The sequence below is a fragment of the Scatophagus argus genome, chromosome 2 (genome assembly GCF_020382885.2).
Source record: "Scatophagus argus isolate fScaArg1 chromosome 2, fScaArg1.pri, whole genome shotgun sequence".
NCBI lineage: Eukaryota > Metazoa > Chordata > Actinopteri > Scatophagidae > Scatophagus > Scatophagus argus.
Genome location: NC_058494.1, coordinates 25,189,822 through 25,213,852, shown reverse-complemented (window position 1 = coordinate 25,213,852; position 24,031 = coordinate 25,189,822). Strand labels below are relative to the sequence as shown.

General features: G+C 42.2%; 1 protein-coding gene across 1 annotated transcript in view; it reads right to left on the bottom strand.

Annotated features, from left to right (window-relative positions):
* Positions 1 to 24,031, bottom strand: part of LOC124050742 (voltage-dependent T-type calcium channel subunit alpha-1I-like) — a 127,543-nt gene that overhangs the window by 49,727 nt on the left and 53,785 nt on the right. The window contains exons 11-23 of the mRNA XM_046373550.1: positions 23,669 to 23,786; positions 22,810 to 22,965; positions 20,292 to 20,379; positions 18,524 to 18,690; positions 14,829 to 14,899; positions 14,079 to 14,577; positions 13,265 to 13,365; positions 10,811 to 10,934; positions 9,893 to 9,961; positions 3,766 to 3,944; positions 2,863 to 2,989; positions 1,115 to 1,240; positions 780 to 869 (exon numbers count right to left, since the gene is read on the bottom strand). Coding sequence (XP_046229506.1) covers positions 780 to 869; positions 1,115 to 1,240; positions 2,863 to 2,989; positions 3,766 to 3,944; positions 9,893 to 9,961; positions 10,811 to 10,934; positions 13,265 to 13,365; positions 14,079 to 14,577; positions 14,829 to 14,899; positions 18,524 to 18,690; positions 20,292 to 20,379; positions 22,810 to 22,965; positions 23,669 to 23,786 — 1,915 coding nt within the window. The remainder of the gene's footprint in view (positions 1 to 779; positions 870 to 1,114; positions 1,241 to 2,862; positions 2,990 to 3,765; positions 3,945 to 9,892; positions 9,962 to 10,810; positions 10,935 to 13,264; positions 13,366 to 14,078; positions 14,578 to 14,828; positions 14,900 to 18,523; positions 18,691 to 20,291; positions 20,380 to 22,809; positions 22,966 to 23,668; positions 23,787 to 24,031) is intronic.

The following is a 24,031-nucleotide window of genomic DNA, read 5'->3' as shown; positions in this document are numbered from 1 at the left end:
CTGTGATTGTGTGAATAGCGCATTGACATGCACTAGAGTGAGTGAGCTTTGATCAAAACCTAACTTTCCTATGCAGGCTTATTTACCTTTATTTCATAGTTGACACTAGGGGATATTGGAGGTACAGGTTACTCTCAGTCACTGCCAGTTTGCACATGCTATGTCTGACCACACGGGAAATTACGCATGTTGTTTTACACCACACGGGTGGAGTAAAGCTGACTGCTGTAGTGAGGGTATATTTAACTGTTCTAAACAAAATATAAATATTATATATTGCTGAAACATAAGCTAATTGTGCTCATCTTAGACATTTCAGTCACGTTTTATTCTTTCCTGTGAGGAATTCAGAGTGTTGAACCCTGTTCACATGAAGACTGACATCAATGGCTGCGTTAAAGATGAAGTTCAGATTGTCAGTTATGGAACGTAAGAAAACACAGAGGCCTCTAATCCAGCGTTACCAATGGATGACACACAGTAACGGTGGAATCTTGTAGGACAAGGCCGTCCTGTTTGGCACAGCTTTTGAAAAGTGAACGTTCTTCTGTTGGAACTAATTGAGGTGATTTGTTGAACTGATCAGGCTGCCTCCCTGTAGAGGAGCTGTGGGTAAGTCGGCATATTCCATCTGAGGGTGTGGCTGAACAGCTGGGCTACTTTGCTTATTTTTCTGTTGCTACAGTTGGTACATAAAGAGTACAAGACTTTCTCTGTGTGTTATGCATAGGTGCAATTACATGTTTGTACCACTACTGTATCACCAGTACTGTTAATACCTGCTGGTCTATCCCCACTGCATCCAGTCCATGGTACATGATGTTTACCCAGCCGTCTTTTGAGGCCAGCACAAACAGGGACATTAGAGCCTGGAGGAGACACGTGCACACAAAACATTCAAACCTGCCCAAAACTTTATTAAAATCTTTGATGCTACCGATTATTGTTTTTGTGATAAAGTGCTTTTCAAAAAAATAGTAAACATTAATGGGGAAATTCTGTCCTATGCAGTGTGCTGTGTGTGTATTTTCATTTTAATGAGTATGTGCACCGCTGTTTGTGTTTAAATCCATAAGGAATATGTTCAAAACAATGAGTTCTTTCTCTCATGCACCTGTCCAAGGTTGTCAAAGTTGTATTTGTGGTGAACCCATCGGTAGTTGGCAGCCAGGCAGTCGGACTTGTTAGTGATGTTCTTCACATCGAAACCCACACAGTAGTAAAACTTTCCTTTGAAGAGCTGGGAAGGAAAACACATGCAGAGATGGATGTGAGAGACAGAGGCACACACACACAAAAATAACATTTTGATCAAGTCATGACAACACTTGAGCGTAGCCACTTCTCATGCAGCTTTTGAAGTAATTTAATAATTGAAATCTGTAACTAATAAGTGGAAAGAGACTGAAGACTCCAACAGCACTTGATATCAACAGTGTGGTTTTATAAGTGAAAGAAGATGTTCTTAATTCTCAATCATGTTGATGACATCAAAGGAGAGGAGAGGAGGAAAATAATGCATATCTGCAGACCCGAGCAGAACAATAATGTGAAACGATGTGGGGAACGACAGGGTTAGACTGACAACTGGATGCAAAGGAAAATACGGGATGAAATACAAGTTAGAAAAGCAATTATGCCGTATGATTGCAAGACAGTAGGATAGAAAAATATAGAATTTATTGATAATACAGCCTGTTGTGCAGAAGTTGCTAATACTGACACTTTAAAGAGATACTGTAGTTTTATGAAGAATTTGTGGCGATTTTCAGGCTCAAGATTTATTGACTGGAGATTTAAATTGTTGTGTGTTTGCTTTCTTTTTGCATAGATACAACTCAATATACTAAGTGATAGAGTGATTGTAATAGAGTGATAGTGATTGTTTATATCCTGTCTTGAGGATGCTTGTTATCTGAATTTTAATGATATTTGGAGCTCGATTGTGCAAGCAGCTTATTACAACCCATTTTATCATTTAACAGCTGAAGTATCTATGGTGGAAGCAGTGAGACCCATGAAAGGAAAGCTCAGAGTTACTCTTTTAAATTTTTTTGTGATTAAAAAGTGAATTTATCTTCACTCTCATCTCTCAGCCTGTCTACAGCAGCGAGTCGCAGTCTAGTTGGTTATTGTAATTATTCTCTCATCGTCCTTGTTGACTGCTGACTGGAGGGGAAGTCTTCTTTCTTTCTTTCTTTCATGAACATAGAAAAAGAAGACCCTGGATGGAAATAACCGGAGTGTCTGGTTTGGGGCGAATAAACAGATGATCCCACAGTCAAACTTGTCCGAGTCACCTCAGTCAAAAACTCTTGGATTTCAGTGTGGACACAAGCACAATTTGGCAAAGCACGGTGCCAGGGGTCTCTGTGAACCGCTTATAAACACACATAATAGTTGACTGGAAATTGGGAATGAAAATAACAAAATGCAAAAAAAAAATAAAAATAAAAAAAAAAAAAAATAAAATAAACCCTCCAATAGTAATAAATGTTTTGGGACTCACTGACAAATGACCTCTTTTGTAGCTATTATACCTGTTCTAATTATCCATCTTAGCCACACTGTGAGAACATGATGTACAAACAGGGCTCACAGTCTCATCTCATTTTCTCCACTGCCTCCATTTCTTGGTTTTACTTCTCTCTACTTCTCTTGTGTATAAAAACTTAATAGGGCCATGGTGAGCATAGGGGCCTCTGTGTTAGGTCATATTATATGTGCAATAGTTTGACCATCTTAGGTCCAATTAAAAAACTTGCAGCGAGTCCTCATAAATATTAAAAGGCTTGTGAAATCCCCTGAATAATAAAAGAGGAGGACAAAAGTGGAGAAAATTTGTGACTGGACTGAGTTTACCTGAACACCAAGAATGCCAAAGATGATGAAGAAGGCACAGCAGATGAGGACGATGTTGCCAATGGGCTTGAGGGACGTGATGAGGGTCTCCACTACCAGTTTCAGTCCTGGAGCCCGGCTGATCACCCTGGACGACCGAAAGAGACATAGAGAGAGAGTGAAAGACAAAGAAACAGGAAATGAGAAAGACTCGTCCACAGAATTCATCATCAACAAAGTTTTACATGAAAGCCACTTTTGTGTCACAAACATGACTCATCATCATCATCATCATCATCATCATCATCATCATCGTCCTAACCAGCAGCGAAAAGAGCAACTGTGTAGTTCACTTTAATCAAGTAGACACAGTTTTAGCAACATTTCTTCCCCTCTAATAAGCTCGATTTTTACGGTGCTTAAAATACAATGCAGTATCAACACATTTGTAATAGTTTAAACAGAAACACATTAGTCTGTACCAGAGAAAGACTGTGTAGGGACATACAGCAAAGACAGACCCCAAATAGCCTCAGCTGAATGTAATTCAAGCTCTCTGCACCTCAGGTCAGGTCAGCCATTTCCTTAACCAGGTAATGTTTGGCGCTAAATGGTTAAAAGCAGTGGGGGGTTGGAAGCCCCAAGGTGGGTCACAAGATAACTGCCATGAAATGATTACAGGAAGAAAGAAGAAAAGAAAAAAAACATTTTTGACTGTTGGCTAAGTAGCTTGAGTCTTACCTTGCAGTATCAGCACTGCTTAGACAGGAAATGAGCTTACGCTCTTTGGCAGATTTTATTACCTTTGTTCAGAATGAAGCTAAGATGTTGTGTTTTAAGTTTTCTCCAATAAATCTGAAGAAATACAGTTTGTTTCCCTGCAATCCCAGCACATCATGCTGTAACAGAGAAACATAACCTGACCTGAGGGGGCGTAGCGTCCTGAGCAGCCTGAGAACACGGAGAACCCCCAGGATCTTAGCCCCACCCGCCATCGACACCACAATGTCAATCAGAGACACGAAGACGAGGAAGCCGTCAAGAATGTTCCAGCTGCTCCGCAGGTAGGCTTTCTCCCCCAGGTACAGACCCATGGAGACCACCTGGAGAGAAGAAGGCAGAGAGATACATGCAGAATCCCACACAGGTAACACACACACAAACACACAGAGGAGAGAAGACTGAAAATTACAGGAGGAGGAGTGGGTTGTGACAGAAAGGGTTAGTCCAATGGAGTTAAATTTCTAAGGTGGTTAAAGGAGGGAAAGAGGAGAAGAAAGCAAGCAAGACAAGACAAGCAACAGCTCCTAAAGCCCTACGAGAAGCTAAATATTCAAAAGGAAGACAAGGAGAGGAATAAAGAGAATGTAGAGAGGAGGGGGTTTTAAAGGAAAAACAAGTCTGCTGTAATTTCAGGCAGCAGCTGGGATCTCCAACACTAGACCATCTACCAACACATCCACATTCAAGTGAGGCTTCATGGTCTCAAAGTGCTGTGGATTTGTTTGTGCAGCTAACCAGCTTTAATGTTGACTCTGAGTTTTGCTGACTGTGTTGTGACGTCTGCGATTAGAAGAGAAGAATAATTCCAGGAAAAGCTTTACTCTGTTTAAATTTCAGTTAAGTACTTTGGACTGCTGACTTCATACTGTGCTATTTCAGCAGTCTGCCCAAAATCCTCTTAGATCTGACGCACTCTGAACTCACGAGCTGCCCGGACACACATGGAAGGTGTGTGTTGTTGCCACTGGAGCTGCAAACATCACAGCTGCTCATATTTCTGTCTTTTAGATTTATTGTCTGTCACCTTCTACTTACAGCTGGATGGGAGGTCTCGCTTACTAGGCGAGCCCTAATGGGAACTGAACCAGAAAGGGAGGAAAATATTCTGGAGGGAAACAACAACAATTCTATGGGAACAGTGAGACAGCCATCAGTGGGAGGAATGAGAGGTGGAAGTCAGGGGCAAAGGAAGAAGGCAGAAGAGGCTCAAAGAGGAAAACAGAAAGTTTTGAAATCAGGAAGTTGGCGAGGTTGGTGGAAAAGTTGCGTGACAGATGTTTCGACACCATTTGACACCTGCCAAGCGCTTTTGTGGCAATAAGAACTTGGTGTGGCTGTCATATCGAAGCAGCGCTTTCAAGGGAGCAGCCGGTTTGTCTGCCGCGTTTGGCAGAAAGTGCCACCCAGGAGATTTGTGGAACAATGGAAAATTCCCGAAAAGGTGGGATAAGTGATGGTGTTTGTGTGTCTGCTTGTGAACGCAGCACAAGCATAATGACAAAATACGCCGCTGAAAATGTGTCTTTTGAGCCACCTCCTGCAGGCCTGAAAGCAGACTCAGAAAAATGTGCAGCTCCCTCGCTTGTGAGCTACAGTCAGCTTGGATTCACACGATTTACAGCAGATCAGAGCAGAGCTGTTGCTCTCTTATGATTTTGTGAAAGACTAAAACAATACAAACCGTTTTACGTTGCCTCTTTACCTTGGCTCCCAGCATCTCTAAAGGGTTAAAAATCGAGCTGCTTCACCTGGAGGCCTGGAGAACTTCTGTTGTGTTGACTTTTCTCTGTTTCATTTCTTTTCAAGGCTTTGTGTTCTTGAATTTGCATAATTTCTGTATTTACAGCATGGTTCCTGTTGATGTATTTGTATTTATTTAAGCTTTCTGCAGAACATTTTTCTCAGTTGCAGTTTGTTTCTGTTGTTGTATGAGTTTCTGAATCCTTTCTGAAGCTGCGGTTCTCCTGATGGAAAAGTTTTGGGCTGGTGTGAGCCACCACGAGAGCTAACTCGTCTCTTATTCTTATTAGGCTTTCAATCAAAATCTACTCTTCTAGAAACACTCATACAAAACTGCTGCTGCATTGTGTGCTGGAAAGCCTCCACAACAAATCCCTCTTCAGAGCAAACGCCGTGACTGTCACCACAGTGAAGGCGGCAGTAGCAGAGACAGCCTGATGGCAGACACTGCTATGTCAACTGTTGTCAGGGCATCCTAACTTTATCTAACTAATGTAGAGGCTGAGTGACAGAGGGTGCCAAAGAAAGACAATCAAGACAAATAAAGAAACGATGAAATGAAGACAAAGACAGCCACATGAAGAGAGAGGATTGAAAAAGACACCTATATATCAGAAAACTAAGTGAGGCAGTCAGTTTGCAGAACCTCATGCAGCTCTGCCTTGTTTTGACAGCTAACATGGTCCAAAACTCTCAGTGTAAGAAAACGTTTCATCTGTCCTCGCTGGTGGGATCTGCACAGCAGCGAGTCACTGTCACATCCTATACGATAGGTCTTTTGTCATGTTTTGACAGGCTGAATAGCGAGTTATAATACGTCTGCTCTGTTATTAATAGCAGCCGGCTACACTGAAGCCCCTTCGGGACTGCTGGAATGCTGTGGGGCCTCCATTAAGCAGATCAAATATCGCCATGATAAAACATGATGCATGGGAAATCTATATCAGCTTGGTGCCAACGTTGTCACCAGAGTCTGCTCCTCTCCTCTCACACTACCGTCTGTCCTTTGGCTGACAGTGCCGGTGTGTCACATTAAATTCCAATTTAAATTACATTCAAACTCCATTTGCAATATCACTTAGGACAAAATATGGCAATTATTGCACTTGTCACTCTAACATTATCTTTGCAATCTGATGTTTTAAGATGGGATTGTGCAGGATCATATTGATGCAAAATAGCCATATTGGATCTCTGACGGGTCTCAACTACACCCTTCGCGCTTTGCAGAGTAGGGCTAACTATGGCTGGGCTTTGGCCACCAGGCTGGGACCAGAAAAAGCCACATAAGAGCAGGCTCAGGTCCAGGTATGACTTGGGGTAGCTGTTGTGGGCTGACAATCAGCTCAGTCTTGTCAACCTCGTCTCAGTGTTACATAGCAAAGAGCTTTGAGAATGAAATGGATAACTTTCTGGTGACGATCCCGTTTCAAGTGTTTGAAGCTGTTTCTGTATTTGCAAGTTTTGCCTCAGCTTGGAGCTAATTTGTTTCATGACAGCCCCACAGCTCAACGACCAGTGCTGAGGTATGAGACATGGACCAAGTGAGACGGGAAAAGGTAGAGCTGACAGATTCTTTACTATAGCATGGCATAAAAAGAAAAAAGTTGCATACTGTAACTGTAAATTAGATACGATGACAGTGTGAGCACATAAAGTAGTGCAACAGTAGTGCAACAGATCCTGCTTGGATCTGATGACACTCTGATCAGTTTTAGCAGGCAAAAAAACACAGTGTGACAAGAATGAGTCAACTCTATGTGTGTGTGTGTGTGTGTGTGTGTGTGTGTGTGTGTGTGTGTGAGTGTGAGAGAGAGAGAGAGAGAGAGCGAGAGGGAAAAAGAGGTGGAAAGATAACCAGCTCTACTCCTCCCTTCCCTGTTTCTAATTAGAGACTGATGTTCAAGGTCAGACTCACTGTGTGCAGGTAACACTGTTTACACTGATCACTACTGCTTATGTATGGGTGTATCTGTGTGTGTGTGCGTGTGTGCATGGACAGGAAATGAGAGCACGGCGCCTCTGTGATGGAGTGTGTCTTGAAGAGGAAATTCTGTTTAATTACTGCTCCTCTGAGGGAGATCAGACTGACCAGCCTGGAACAGCAAATTAAGAGCAACACACTGGGAGGGAGGGAGGGAGGGAGGATGGGAGAGAAGATGGAAGGAGAGGGCGGGATGCAGTGAAAACAAAATCATGTCATACTGGTTCCACATTGTCAAAAATATGACAGCCTGAGGTCATTACCTCAACTATCCACGAATGAATTCATCATTGCTTTGTTCAAAGAAAATTCCCGACATTATTAAACTACACCATCCATTTATTAAGAGCTTAATTAGTTGTTTTTCATACTTGGAAATGTTTCCAAGCACACAGCTCACATGTGACTGCGTGCAGTTTTGAGTTAACAGATCACACAATAATAACACACTATATAGACAAAGGTATTGGGACACCCTACCTTCACACCCACAGGGACTTTAATGACGTCTCATTCTAAACACACAGACAGCTTTGCAGCTCTAACAGCTTCCACTCTTCTGTGAAGGCTTTCCACAACATGTTGGAGTGTTTCTGTGGGAATTTGTGCCCATTCATGCAGTAGAGCATTTGTGAGGTCACACACTGATGTTGGACCAAAAGGCCTGGCTCACAATCTCCGTTCCAGTTCATCCCAAAGGTGTTGGATGGGGTTGAGGTCAGGACTCTGTGTGGGCCAGTCAAGTTCTTCCACACCAAACTCATCCAACCATGTCTTTATGGAGCTTTGCTTTGTGCACTGGGGCACAGTCATGCTGGAATAAAAAAGCGCCTTCAACAAACTGTTGAAGGCCCAGCTGTGTCTGGATATTTTTGTCTATAAGTTGGGATGACTAAGAAAGGCAGCTGTGGCTAACTGGGCAGCAGCCAGGTTTATATGTGCACTACTGAAGGGTATTCTCTGGGTTGTTAACTCACTCACTTAGGGATAAGTGAGTGAGTTAAGATTTTTTTCCCCTGTAGAAGTTTTTCCTGGGCATGTGCTTGATAAGGAACCATTAACGCTGTGTGCCCGTAAGCTCACTGAGTCATGTGATAATGGGCTATCCACCTAGTCATGACTTGATAAAGACATGCAGTCACAAGTATAGTGAGACAAATGAGTGTGGGAGTGTGTGTGTGTCTATGTGTGTGTAGCAGGGTTTTGACAATAGATACAACTACAGCTGAAGTGAAGCTCATACTAGCGGGAAGAGAAGTCCTTTGATTTTATGACAGTTCAGTGAAAAAAGCAAAAAATATTTAATTACAGAGAAAGTGGAATGGTCACGCCTTTGACTCCACAGCGAGTTGTGGAAGTTGGAGCTAAAGTGCAGCAGTTGATACACTATTTGAGATAAGAAAAATGAGCTGCTGAAGACTGCTGGGACAACGCCGGAGTGTGCAGATGAAGCAGCGCGGAGATAACAATGGAGCTCGACTGATTAAATTACAAATGGAGGGACAAAAGAGCAGAGAGAATGATAAGAGACAGATGAATTATGAAATTAATCAAATGAGCGGCACGGAGAAGATAAAACAAATGAAAATGTGAGTGATTGGAGGACTGAACAAAGGAGTGGAAGTAAATAAGGAGGGAGAGGAAAATGCAGAAGGGAATAAACAGCAAGCCGAGCAAAGTTCAACCTGGGGCCAGATCCATGTATGTGAAGCCTGCACCACCACGGCGCCGAGCTGATCTGCATTTCATTGTGCTTCACATGTCTTCATTATTCCTTGGTCATAAATAAATCACTATAGGGTATCTACCAATGCGGAAATCGCCTGGAGACACAAAGCCCTAAATAATGGATGATGCCTTGTCTTCTGGACATCAGATTAGTGGATTAAAAAGAGTATGTGAGTGTGTGTGTGAGTGTGTGTGTGTGTGTGTGTGTTTATCGATGGGAAGTCCAGAAGTAGCTAAAGGCCAGCTGAAGAGCGATAGCTTTCTAATTAACTGCATTATCTGGCTGCCCATCGCTAATGGGACATGTGCAACTGATTAAACTGCAGACTTGCAGAGTTGTCAAGAAATGGGGAGGAAGAGGAGGAGGAAGGGGAGGAGGAAGGGGAGGAGAGAGTGATGGAGGATGAGAGGAGAGAATAAGATGGAGATGAAAGGAGGAGGAATGTAAAACAAGAAGAGGAGAAGAAAAGGAGGAAAAAAGGAGTGGAGGGATAAAGGGAGAAAGAATGCTAAATGTGTGAGGGAAAATGAAGAGAGGAAAGAAGTGGAGGAGGAGGATGAAAGAAAAGACAGGAAGGGAGAAGGAAAAAATACAGGAAAAGGTGAGGGTCTCAAAAAGGAGAGAGGAAACAATACCAGGAGAGGGAAGAGGAGAGGCTGAGGGAGGTGAGACACAAGGTCAACACAGGAGGAGAAAGAGGAAAAAGAACAAGGGAGAAAAAATGGATATGAGAGGAGGTGGATAAAAAGAGACTGAAGTCAAGAAAGTGGAAGAGGGCAGCAGAAGAAAGGAGAGGAAGGGGGAGAACATTTTACCTTGACAGTCATCTCTGCGACAAAGATGGCCGTGAAGATGTAGTTGGAAATGGTGAGAAACACTCTTTCCTGAAACAGAAGAAGAGAAGACAACAATGAGAAAAAGGAAAGGCAGAGAAAAAGAAGAGTTAAAAGAGGCAGAAAGACGTAGCAGAGAGAGTTTGGAAGATGTTGAAGAAGAAACAGCAGCAGCACTTGGCTTTACTCTTCCAAGCATGACATGAGAATCACAAGCTGTTCAGGTTGCTTTGCTCTGGACTGAAAAATAACCCTCGGTGATTTGATTTGTCAGTGTTTTGCTATTAAATTAAAATTACATCTTACTGCCAAATTAAATGCCAAGTTTCAAAGAGCTGCTGCGCTCTAATTTGAACGCTTCAGATCACTTGCTTTGAAAGGTGCCTTCAGTTCATTTCAGTGTTTTGGTTTCCTGCTTGATTGCGGGAAAGGTGGCTCGATGCCAGAATGCAGTTTGAGCTTGCAGCAACAAAGGCAAAGTAGCATTCTGAAATAGTTGATTTAAGTCATTTCAATAATTGCTGGTTCATAAATCATTCATAGATTTTTTTTCTTTTAAAACAAGAAACAGCTTGTTTGCAAGACATAAAAATATTAAAAACTTCCTTACAACCAGAATTATTGGCTCAGGCTGTTTAACGCTAAAATAATGAGGTGGAAAATAAGAATCAAAGTCCAGAAACAAGATTTAGCTCGAAAGTTTCAGGAAGTTTTTAGTTTTGTCAATTAAAGAGAAAAATCCAAAAATTTTGATATGTCAAACTCTATTTGTACTTGAAGTTATGTATGATGATGCATCTTGGATCTGTCAAGTTGACAGATTCTGTTGTGTTTCCGATGGAGAGCAGGAAATCTGTCCAGGTGGTATCCAAATTTGCAAACTGTGGAAACGGTTCTTACCAGACTGCCTTGCAGTATTTTAGGCCTCTCCAAAGCCACTGTGATGCAGTTGAGAAAGATGAAGGCCAGGACCACGTAGTCAAAGAGCTTATGGGCGATAATGGACTGACAGAGCAGCCTGAACCTGACAAGAGAGAAACGGGGGGACATGAGGGTGATGTTAAGATTTGATCAAGAATTGTTCATGAGTGTTGTTCATAAGTCAGATTTTCCTCCTCCTCTCTAAGGAACCTCAAAATACACGGTCAAATGGCTCAAATGGCATACTGTTCACAGTTCAGATCTCATATCCTGCAGTGATTCATATGCTGAAAGCCCAGCATGATTAACTGAACCAAGAGCACAAGTGGGCAGCACAAACCGCTTCATCATGCCTAACACAAGTGTGGCAGACTGTAATTCTTTTAGTTTTGTCTCGGGTGGCCACTGACATCAATTCTATCAAATAACTGTGGCAAACAAACTGTTGCCACAAAGTTGGAAGCATAGCATTGTCCAAAACGTCTTGGTATGCTGAAGCATTAAGATTTCCCTTCACTGGAAGTCAGGGGCTGAGCCCAAAGCCTGAGGAACAGCCCCATCCTAATACTTTTGTTTAGTGCATAATGTTCACATCCTGTGACAAGACTTGAGAGACTTCCGTTGATGCTCGCAGTGTTGCTGTCAGATTGTCAGCTCTGGAGCCAGTGAAGGCAGTAAACACCCCGTGAGTGAAGCCCTCGACCATTTGAGCTCATCTGCCCTCCATAAAGGCAACAGAATATACCTACTACTGCATCTGCTCTATGGGTGAGGAAATTAACGCAATAATCTGACTGCTTTTCCTCCTGACCTGGCAACTCTGTCCCTTTACCTAACGACTGATATCTGGCAACGCTGTCCCCTGATATCGATTGTGACCGTAGGCATTGCCGGCGTGGGCACTCGTCCAACCCGAGATACTACTTCTGTTTTCGGCTTGTTTCTCTTTTTGTTCGTTCGTCTGCTTCACTCGCTTTAATTCTGCCGAGGTGCACTTGTTAGAGCAAACACACATATGCTTTACGCACACGCACTCAAGGCATATATAGCACACTGAGGCATAAACAAGACAAGGACCTGCATATGCTCCCATGCTCAACATATGCAAAGTCATCCACAAACACATGCATGAACACTATCAGAGATGTGGCCTAATGCTAGTACACACACTCACACACACCGCCAACCCACACACACACTCACACACAGCCCTTGCTTGACAGATGGCACCTGCCAGGATGCCAAAACACAGCCCTGGGGCCTGGCTTCCCTTAAGTGGCTATCAGCACGCAGGGAATCGGGTGAGTGAGCGAGTGGATGACTGAGTGATTTTTCTTTCATGTTGCTTTCAGGGGCGTTTCTACCAGGAATGCATTGACGGCTGGGAGAAAACATAATAACACAGACAAACACACACTACTAGGAGCACACAGTCAGTAATATTGTCTAGGGCAAAAAAAAAAAAATGCTTTGGAGGAAGCACACAGCGACATCACTTTAATAAGCCATTTGTGGAAGCAGAAGACAGCAGTCCTCAGTGTGAACAGACAAATGGTTTGACTATGTGGCTCTCTGTTCTCCCACATCATCTGGAAAGAACTTTGTTGTCGGTGCAATTAGTCTTACATGTTTACTCGTCTTCCAACGCTTGGGTTCTCTGCGCTCTGGTGCTTGTTGCTATCACAAGAACAGACACATCCAGAGGGAAGCTTCTGATTTGGTTTTCTCACTCAAAGGTTCGCCTTTGTCGCATATTTGGGCCGTTGTCATGGTGACTAACTACTGATACCGGTAGAGTGCAAGGTGTCAATAAGACTGTGAAGAATGCCTAAGATCCATATTAGATCTATAATCTGTAGTGGTTGTTGTCAATACATCTTTTGCATGTCCGTCTTTCCTGGACGAGATCCAAATCAGCTGCGGCACCTGAGGTTTCTTCCACAAGTTTTTCTTTATCCAAATCAAGGGTCTAAAGATGGAGGGTGTCGTTTGCTGCAGTCTTTGAAACCCCTTGAGGCAAATTTGTGTTAATGGGCTATCTATGCACAACTGACTTGACAGCTTTGAGCAAAGAAACATGACTATATGACTAAAGCAGACTTTCACACCCAACATGTCCAGGACGAAGATAACTACAAATGGCCTTCTAGTGACAGCCGGGTTGCAGCACGGGAGAAAAAGTTGGTTTTGAGATGATAATGGGAGAAGTCAAGAGTCAAAAGAAAATGTTCAGAGATACAGATATGCAATTTGATTCTTTCACTGTAGAAAACCATGCCATGGGTGAACACATATTGAGAAAGAAACTCCCAAACACCTCATAATGTCGAACATATTTCATAAACACTGTAACACTTAAACGCCAAGCACTGCACGCGCTCTTTCTTCTTCAGTGTTGATTTTCAGCAGTTTTGACAAAAGTCCTCAACTCACTTGTTCTGCGGGGAGAACAGGTAGACGGACCAATCCTCCCTGGTTTCACACCAGTCTGGTTTGTACACCTCCATCATCTTCTGGATACGGAAACACAAACTCTGCAGGAGAGAGGAGAGGTGAGAAAAGGGAAAAGAGATGAGAAGTGTGGGTACGTGAAAAGGTCAAATTATCAAACAAATCAATGCATAACACTCCATCAGTGCTACATCACATCCATTTGTGTTTAGAGTTCCGTTTTTCAGCTTGCTAGAGGAGATCAGCTCCTAGCATTAGCATTATCAGACATTTTGCTAAAAAATTAACACATGAATCAACACCCACTGCAATATATACAAAATATATCTCCTTCTTTTCCCAGATGACACTTTATTTGAGCCCAGTTCTATCCATTACATAAATGCTATTGAAATGATTGAATATGTTCAGATCTCTGGCATGCTGGGAAATTTCATAAAGTGACTGCAAAGCCACTGCAGAGATTAGATAAACCAATAGTGTGGCCTCATTGCTGCACCAACTCATTATGGTTTATGTGTATTCAGTATTATCTCAGCATTTCTGGGAACCAGTGAAGAATTCTACAATTATCCAAAGCTAGCAGCAGCCCTAAAGCTCCTCTCTCGTTTTCACACATAAAAAACAACAAAAAAAAGATACACAGCTGCTGTTTTAGCATCTCTCTTAAAGGCATCTTGTTGAGCACCTGGTCTCCGTGGAATTAACAGAATAATGTGCCACCATATCATCCTAAAATCAGTCATTTACTTGTTGCTCTTATGGCATTTCTTCATTATTGATCTGGGTGACTCACATAATCCGTCTCTTCATCGAGATCTGCTCTTTCCTTGCGTGCATTGACTTGGGGGAAAACCTCAGCGATCAGCTGAGTGTGGGGACCCGGGGTCTTGCCGTTACAGTCTCGGTGGTCCACTCCAAAACCACTACCAGCCCCAGACCCACCGGTGATGGATCCCCCTGCCCCAGACCCACTCCTCCTCCCGGGGTCTGGGTGGACGGGGGGCAGGCACGGGGGCTGCCCACCTGACCGAAGCAGCTCTGGCAGCTCCAGGGAAAGTGCCCGTCGGTCCCTCCTCGCAGCAAAGTGCCTGGAGAGGAACAGCGGGGGTGGAGGTGGATGATGAGGGGGCAGAGGATGATGAGAGTGGGATGGGTGTGAGAGAAGGGACTCCTGCTCGGCAGCATGGGTGTAGGAGTGGGGGGAGCGAGTGCTGTGTACTCGGAGGCTGCCTCCAACCAGAGGAGCCCCACCAAACCCATAGCTCCTCCGACCAAGGCTGTTTGAGCTCGACCTGCAGGGTGGCAAGGATCAAGTAGTACAATTAAGAGGTTTTTAATATTGATGAACAACTTATAAAGTATCAATTTAGAGGCAGTTGGTGCATTCTACATATTAAGAGTTTAGTCATGAAGTTAATAAGAGCACAAAACAACAGCAAAGCTTTGATGTCTCCATGTTTGTAATTAAGGTTTAATGAAGGTATTAAGAATTCATTGAGGCGAGAGCTGAAATCAATTGCTGAAAGGAGATCTAACTGTTTACCTGCGACTCCATGCAGACTGTGGAGGTAAAGGACGCCCCCAGTTGTGGTAGGTGGAACTGCGACCGTGACGCTAGAAAAAGACACACAGCGATTCAGTGAAATTGCTAACAGTCTGCTTCCAGTAAAATCAAACCTATCCAAGCAGCTACCCAAAAACCATTTCACAACAAATGTGTGCTGCAAACCCACATGTCAGAGTGCAAAGAAAGCAGATGCTGTCAAAGCAGTGATGCATATATGGATTTACTGGTTTTATGTGACTGATTATACCCTGTATCTTGCCTTACGAGTTTTAAATTTTGCTTTCCTTTAGATTTTGTTTTAATTTTTCCTTCAACATCAACTCACCCTGAGACTGGAGATTTGGCTACATCTGGCAATATTTAGACAAGGAATTAGAATAACAATTTTGGTTTATTATAATTAAAGTCCTGTTTCCATAGTTTTGGTCATGATTCTTGAGAACATGGACACAACACAAAAAAGTCTGATGGGACAAGAGACTCGAAGAGTCACACAATCAGACAGGTTGTAAACAAAGTCCCACGTCAACCAAATTGATGTGAATGAGTAAACAAAGGTGTTAATGTATCTATTTTGATTTATTCTCATGCATATGTACCTCTTATTTGTCATGTAGCTCACTCTTTGGGATCCCTCCCTGTCTTTAAACTCTTCAAAAGTGAATTCTGCTTAATTTTATCCATTAATGCTCCCAAGCAAGAAGTAGAAGAGAAAATGTCCAAGGCGGGACCATTGTGTTAATATGGAGGGATAAATGTAAAACAGCACGACTGCCACTGAAGGTCAATCATTTATTCATAACTAACTAAATGGCTGAAGGAATGAAACAAACTGCGCTCTTAAAAATGAGACTGCAGTGCACTCAGCAGGCTGTCATCAAGTTTAATATGCAAGCCCCTGAGTGCCAGTTCCACTAAGAGGAACACAAGCAGTTCTGTTTGTTTCCGCATGTCTAATCCTCTCAGTGTGACAGACCTAATTATATGTTGGAAACATACATGTCATCAGTCACAGCCTGAGCCGATGCCATATACCAGAGGATCTATGCATCTGTCTCTATAGAAACTGCAGTGAAGCATGCACCCTGGCTGTTAAATAACACCTCGGTCCACGCAGAGCAGCACTGCTGATCACTCAAGAGGAACATAAAGTGTGTGTTCGTGTGTGTTTAGACACCAAATATTACTGTCGAGACAATTTGTTCCACACTGTATAGCATAAAACCACAGTTAACAGCTGATACCAATGTAAAGTATATTATGTAGCCAGAATTGTCATTTTAAAGTATAATTAAATGATACGTGGCTGCATCAAATTAAATTACCATTACATCAAATAAACAAGTTTCCCAGCTTATCTCCACATAAACTGTATGCCTCTGCAGCAATGCAACGTGTTACTGAGAACGCAACTTTTTTCCAGGTAGTGAACGCTGCAAATTCACTGTCCACTGATTTCTGCCAAGGTACAGTTCTGCTAACACTGAACTGAGGCAAACTGCCGCACTGAAACCAAAGTCTGCCAATCCAAGTGGTGTGATGAAAATTAAGTGAAAACGAAACTCTTTATTTTCATTGATTATACCGTTCTTATTCTGTTTAAAGTGTTTTGTTTAAAGCATCCCTTCTGGTCTTGTTTGCTGGTATGGAAACTGTACAGCAATTCACAGGAATAAGTTCATTGATCAATAATGGGATCACAGCAGACGGCCTTGGACAACCGACATCTGACCAGGCTGACAAGGTCTGCCAGGACCTTTCCCATCCACTAGAAGCAGAGCTTCAGTCAGTTTAGTTTCCACTTTCTGGCTGCAGGTACGTATAGCTCAAAATAAGGACTGTGTAAATAAAATACAACAATTCAAAAGCAATAATTCCATAAATTAAGGTGGCACTATTGATGAGGTAAAATTTCTTTTATGTTTTGTCTTTGTTACTTTCAATTCTGTTGACAATGTTGAAAATGTTATGCAAACAGTATATTAGACACATTAGGTGAGACAATATGCTGAATATTTATAGAGAAAAGTGACAAAATGCATTTCCTCTGTGTGCCAAAAATACCAGACGAACATCCTTTGAAGTAACCAAGAGGTCAAGGCCACATTGAGTTGGGGTCTGCTCCGAGGTTTCTGCCTTCTTAAAGAAAGTTTTTCCTCGCCACTGTTGCCAAGTGCCTGCTCAAGGGGGTTTTGTTGGGTCTCTGTGCTAAAAACTAAATTAAAGAGTTTGGTCTAGACCTGCTCAAACCGAAAAGCGTCACGAGTCAACTTTTGTTGTGACTAGGCACTATATGAATAAATCGAATTGAATTGAATTAGTGAGCAATGAAACGCTGGTGATTTTAGATTATTTGGCTTGTTTGTTTGATTTGTAGCTTATTTCATTTTATTTTATAGTTCTGAAAAATGGATTTTAAACTTTTTTTGTGCATCATCAGCACATGGACAAATACTCACAGCAAATACCCATCAGACTGTTTGTGATGTGAGCGCTGCATCGTTGGCCCTGACTTTCATCTGAGGCTGGATATACTGTGGCTACTGACGGTGCAACAAACAAACCACCAAACCAGCAGAAGGAACTGATTCATTGCTCAAAGTGTGGTTTCATCAAAAAGAACCAAACGCTATTAGAGCTGCTGTTAAAATTTCTGCACAACTCATGAAAGTATTCACAAGCGTCTTGAATGCTAAATAATGCGGCACTTTTCCTCCAAGCGGTGCCTTCTGACATCAGCTGTGAGCGATCGGATAGAAGAGGAGGAGCCTTCACCTTGAAGTGGCCCTTCCTCATCCACTGCGTTTAACACTATCACCTCCGATGTAAGAGCGTCGCTCATCATCTCTCTAGTTTCCGCTCCCCTCCATCTTCCTGTCACTGCGTCTCTGCTTTGCTTTCCCCTCTCTACTTCTCTCAGTTTCTGTGTGATCGAACACAGTCAATGGGGGAGCAGTCAATTAATACAAGTTGCTATGGCAACTGGTAGCTGAGCCAAACCACTGGCAGAACTGCTTTGGTTTCTGTCTCCTCAGGTTTTGGTCGATGTTCCTACTGTGTTTGGGTGTTTTGGAATTTAAAGTGTATGCAGCATTAGTATACGGCGCAACAAATCTCTAATTTAAATGACCAGGCTAGATACAACAACAAGATTTTATACCTTGTCCTAACAAGTAAAAACATCAGTGGGTGGGCCTGCGAGTTTGTATTATTTAAACAGAAAACTTCATTTTATATTGCAATGTTGATGTTTAGATGTTTCTTTACTATTTAAAATACAGTAGTATGGTAATATTACTATGAAATATTATTATATTGGGTGTGTAGAATATAAATAGGAAGGCAGATTTCAGTCAACCGTAACAGTAAACTTTTTAACTATGAAGCCACTAAATTCAATCAGATAATCAGTTTCACAAAATCACTAAAGCTTAGTCTTGTTTGTCTTGTCTTGGATTGTTTGGGTCAAATTTTTTTCACCTGTAGTTTAAAATACGATAAAACTAAATGTTTATTATGAAGGATTACCCATCTTACCCACCTGACGAGAACTTAAACTAAGAAAGACTAAATCAGCCTTCTTTAAAGCTGAAAAAGTTGTTGATAGAAACTGCTGTTGACTCGTGTCTACGAATGCATGTGTGTTGGTGTATAAGAGTACGACTGCGTACCAGAGAGAGGGAGCGTCTCTCCAGGCTGCTCTTGCCCAGGCTCATCACGCTGCTCTTTCTGGAGTCGATGGTGAAGCTCCGCCTCTCTGAGGAGTAGGATCCTCTGGAACCTGAAGGAGCACCCAGCTCCAGGTGGCCGTTGGGTGTCAGCGTGCAGATCCTGGGGTCTTGAGACAGTCGAGAGACAGCAGTAAAAATAGTCGTTTTTGTTTGTTTGATAGTTCATGCGATGAATTTTCACTGTTAGATGTCCTCAATCTGCGATTTAGTTCATTCCTGATGTTATCCTGTCATAAGACTGCAACTCCTCCGTTTTACTCAATTACTTTCCATCCAGATCTCCTTATCGCTATTTTACTGAGTGAGTTCCTACATTTTCCAGAGGGACATCCAACCCTCATGTAGAATGCTTCACACTGCTGTGAGTTATACTTGTAGGAGCAGAGAGCCATCGAAGCAATAACCCTGTGAGGCTCTTTGACACTGAGAGAGGAGGAAAAATGTCAAACTCATGGAGGTCTGGAGGAAGTCCGAATAAATTTAGAGGCCACAAGCTCTATACAAGCTGAAGACCGCTCTTAAAGTGAATTGAAAAGATTTTGTGTGTCAAATTTGTGAATGTAGAAATCTGAAAAGAAAACGTCATTCCAAGTATGTAATTAGTCATTTCCAAGTTATGTCTTGTTCAGTTTGTAAAAAAACTTAAGAAAGAAAAAAAGAGCAATAAAAGTCGGAAGTTTGAAGAGGGGCTGACAATGGAAAGTTGAAAAAGTTCCTCTGTGCCTCTGTGCTGTGGAAGTGGACAGTTGCTAAAACACCTTGTTGTGTTTCACTGCTTACCCTGCACTGCAGAGATCACATCTCCTGTGCAGCAGCAGCCCACTCATACTTTACAGAAGTGATTCCTCCAGTGTCTGAACTCATGTTTAATCCTCCCTAAATCGAGGCTGTTTACTGTTGAGGAAGGCTGCATGGCTTGAACATGTTCACTGTGAACTCTTACAGTAAGATAAGGATCATTCATATTTCAAGACTGCTGGCTAATCCCTGACATTCTGCCAGTTTGCAAGCCTTCGGCACATTGTTCTGTTTTACCTCTTCTTTTGAAACTAAGTACATCTGAGCTTCCCAAATAAGCCCTACATAGACAGAAAAACACAGATTACTGGCTTGAATGTGAGATGCCAGCAGATTGTTGCAGACTTGGTACTGGACTGTTTCGGTAATGAGGGAGCAAAACAATTTCAATTTACCAGTCGGTCTGCGTTCCAGTCCTCACCTATGGTCATGACCTCCGAGTAGTGACTAAAAGAATGAGATTGCGAACACAAGCTGCCAAAATCTGCTCCCTTTAAGGTTGAGCCCGCCAGCCTTAAAGATAGATTAAAGATATCTCAGAAATCTGGGCTCAGCATGGAGCCACCGCTGCCTCTTGTTAAAAGGAAAAAAAAGGTTGGGCATCTGATCGGGATTCCCTTGTGTGAGATCCTGGGCCAGATCCAGAACATGCTGAAGAGACCTTATATCTCATCTGGCCTGAGAACGCCTCGGCATCCTCCAGGAGAACCTGAACATCAGCATCTGGACTAACTTTTTTAGCTGGCTGCCACCCCTGCTTTTTTTTATAATTGAAGAGATGAGCTGCATATGCTATATCAAATCACAGCCCGCAGATGGGTCAGGTATTTTAAATTAACCGAAGCCACGGACAGATAATCATCAAATAAATATATCCTGTAATTATCACCGTGAGAGAGTAACGGCTCACCAGACAACTTAATAGAGTCGTGTTTCTCGCTCTCGTCGAAGTTGGAAGAGGAGCGGTCGTCATCTGAATAAGAACGATTGGCATCACCCTGGAGACAAAAAAGGGATTGACAGACAGACAGACAGGGGACACAAAGAGAAAAAGGGGACAGGGAATTACACAGGACTCGCAAAATGCACAGTAACAGATTGACTCAGGACCTCTAATCTCCTGTGTGACAGCAGTCAAAGCAACAGACCCTGTTGGCTCCCACCAACCAGGGTGGGAGGTTATCAGGGTGGCTTGGATCAATGTTATACGTAAAGATTAAATCAGTAAAACCCTCAAGCTACTGACACTCTACTCCCGTAACCTCACAGGTTTGGTTAAAACCAGTGGGATTTCACCTTTGGTCATCACAATCGGGGAAATCTGGAGTAAATTGGATCAAATCAGGTGAGAGAGCCAGTGGGGGCGCAACAGTGACAGAAGGAGGGAGAATGAAAGACAGTGAGACAGAATGAAAGATTGATGGCAGTGTGCTGTTTTGACATTTCAAAAAGATCAATCAAAAGCCTCGTGATTTGTGTCAGTGTTTTCCCTTCAACTCACACATCATAGCTACACGCCACAGATATGGTAATGCTTTGATCCGTGTGTGAAGTCTCAACTGGATCATTCAACCCGCACTACAATTTTGCAGCGATACATCTGTGACTTTGACAGCTGATGGCAGACTGACAGCATCATTTTCCAGTGTTTTCCGCTGAGATGCATGGCGTCAGAAATTACACTTCTGTGTTTAATACACTATTATTATTATTTTGACTGCTGACATAACGTCTCATAAATATCACAAGTGTGACCAATACTGTAATTACTCTTTCATCAGTAAAAAATTGATTTTATGTCCCTTGAAACTTGGGCTGTTTCTAATTGGTTTTCACTCCTTTACCGGATTTACAGGTTTATGACACAGACATAATAGAAAAATAAATAGTGTGACCCTGCATGTCCAAAGAATTTAACATACAGCAAGTATTTGGGATATACAGTGAATGGACAGAAGGAGCGTGTTGTTTCAGGGATTGTGTCATTGATGTTTTTGCATTTTCTCTAAATTAACTGAGTTTTTGCCACCAGTGTTCTCATCGTGTTTGGGGTAATGTAAACAAGATGTCTAATGTTACACTGGAGTTAGGGAGTTTACTGTAGCTTTGGGCTACACAATTATTTTACATTTCAGCAAATGTGAGCCAAGCAAAGTAATGTTGCATTAGATACTCCAAGTTCCCATTTATACGGTAACCATGGAGACAATAATTACTTTGATATTGAAGAAAGTGGCCAAATTTGATTGGTTATGAGCCAAAGGCATGAAGTTACATGAAGCATCTTTAGGATTTGATTTTAAAGTGGACTGACATTGATGCACATGGAAGACACCTTCACTGCAAAGAGTAAGTCTGTGCTTTCCAACATTATGTGTGTGATGTCTGGATGTTCTGACTCAGTTAGAAGAACAGTTTTTTTTTATCAGTTGGTTACTATGTGCTTTGTTTTACTGTGCCCTTAACCAACAAAATCTCCATAAACAAGCAACATCTGCACAAGATAATCGAGTGCATCGCTCAGGACATTGGGGTTTACTGATCAACTTCATATAAGCAACTTTTACTGTGTTCCTTTTCATAACTCACTCACTGTCATTTATTGCCTGACAAAAACTCATACAACACCTTCCCAATCTGTATTTACCACATGCAGGATGCAGAGAACCAAAAGACCACATCCAACATGAGTGTCCAGTAGTTTGGTCACTAAGCATTTGGTGTATTTGAGCATGTGAGGGTACTTCATTATTAGCAACTGCATGCATGTCAATCTGCTCAGTTCTGTGATGACAGAAATCAGCAGGGCACAAAAGCCCGGGCCTATTTTAGCTGCGAAGGTCAGCAGCAAAGGTTGAAGTCTTTAGTCTTGGAGGGATGCAGACAGATGGATGTCAGCTGTCCACAGGAGAGGATGCCATGCACAGAATGAAAGGATGGATGCATGGAGACAAGCTAAACATAGAAGAGCTGTCAAAGTTTCAAAGTTTATGTAAATCACAGACTGCTGGCCAAGTTTGGTAGATAACAATTTTCACATTATCAAGGAATTTGGCACTTGATGGAAGATGTCCCAATGTAATTCTGAGGTAAGAGCTGCTCCATTCATTCACAGGCCATGTTTAGTTGAGTTAATTTCTACAATATCGGAAATCTGGCACTTGTTTGGAGTAAATTACTGAAAATTGTGAGCTTGTTGATTTACTGCACTTCCTTGGTTGCTGTGCAAGGGCAATACATGTCAGTTGTAATTTGAAATATCTAACCTCTTCTGATGCAGGTTGAAATAATTAATATGCTTAAAAGGAAAGTAATGAATACGATCAACAAAGCTGGCCCGGTCACCTCGATCATCAACACCTAAATTAAAGTGCACAATAAAGAAAGTTTGAAGCCACATGGCAAAACTTGGCAATGAGTTCAATTACCTCGGCCTGAAAGCCCTCAACCAAGATGGCAACCAGCAGGTTGAAGAGGACGTAGTTCCCAAAGGTCATGAGTGCCACAAAGTAAAGAGCGGCAATTGGTGAAGTGGCTGCCATGCCGTTGTACAAAACCACATTCCAGTCCTCCTGGGTGAGAATCTAAGAGAATTACATAAATAGACACACACATACAGGACAAGTTTACAGGAGAGGGTCAATCAAGCAGCTGCAGTGTTCTAGTATGCTAGAACTAAGAACATTTTCCACATAGATTACAGATTGGTGACAGACTGGTGTAAACAGAAAACAACGTGAATCGCTGACTTACAAATTGGATTTACAACAAGCAGAGGATAGTTTGTATCATCAGAGTTTTAGGTGGTCTGATTTATGTGTCTACACAATGTATTTTATATCCTAGACCAATTTATTTTAATCAAAGCAAACACAGCTGTGATATGATTAAAAGGCTATGCATGAACATGGTGGGAACCAACCACCCTGAGAAGTTGGTACATTTTCTAACAGATAATAATTAAGAACAGTGAAGTTCTGTTCCTCGGGACCTTAATCTATATGTGACTCTGCATCCCAAAGTTTCCTTCTGTAATAGCCTGCCTGTCCTGCATTTGGAATTCACACTCTTCACATTCCAAACTTTTATTCAAAGAACAAACTAATTTGTGTAGATGAAGTAGAGAATTTAGTTCTTCTGTATCTCAGAGCTTGGTTCCAAAAAGCCTGTTAGTGGTTATTTGTTTAAAGTTAATGGAGGGTGAACAAAGAAAGAAAAGAAAACTTTACAACAGGTAGTTATGTGAAGATGCGTGCATGCTTATCCAAACATTTACATGTGGATTACCTGGAAAACAGTGACAATGGCCCAGAGCAGGGAGTCAAAGTTCTTCCTGTCTGGCACTGTGTCACCGGTCTCCGTCTTCAGACTGAACTTACAGCCAAAGATGTGCATCCCGAGGATACTGAAACATAACAGCAGAGCCTCTGATGATGTTATCACATTGTACCTTTTCACCTGCTGTACCGGACTCAAAGTTTTTTGAGCCGTGATGAACATAAGGAACTAATTTCAAGGATTATTCATAAAGAGGATTTTCTATTATTAAGACTTTTCTTTGTCTCAACTGCCTCTTTTATAAATGCTGCTGTTTGTGTGCAGCTGTAAGTTATTATAAGTTCTTGTCCTCCAATGGCCTTCTTGCCATTG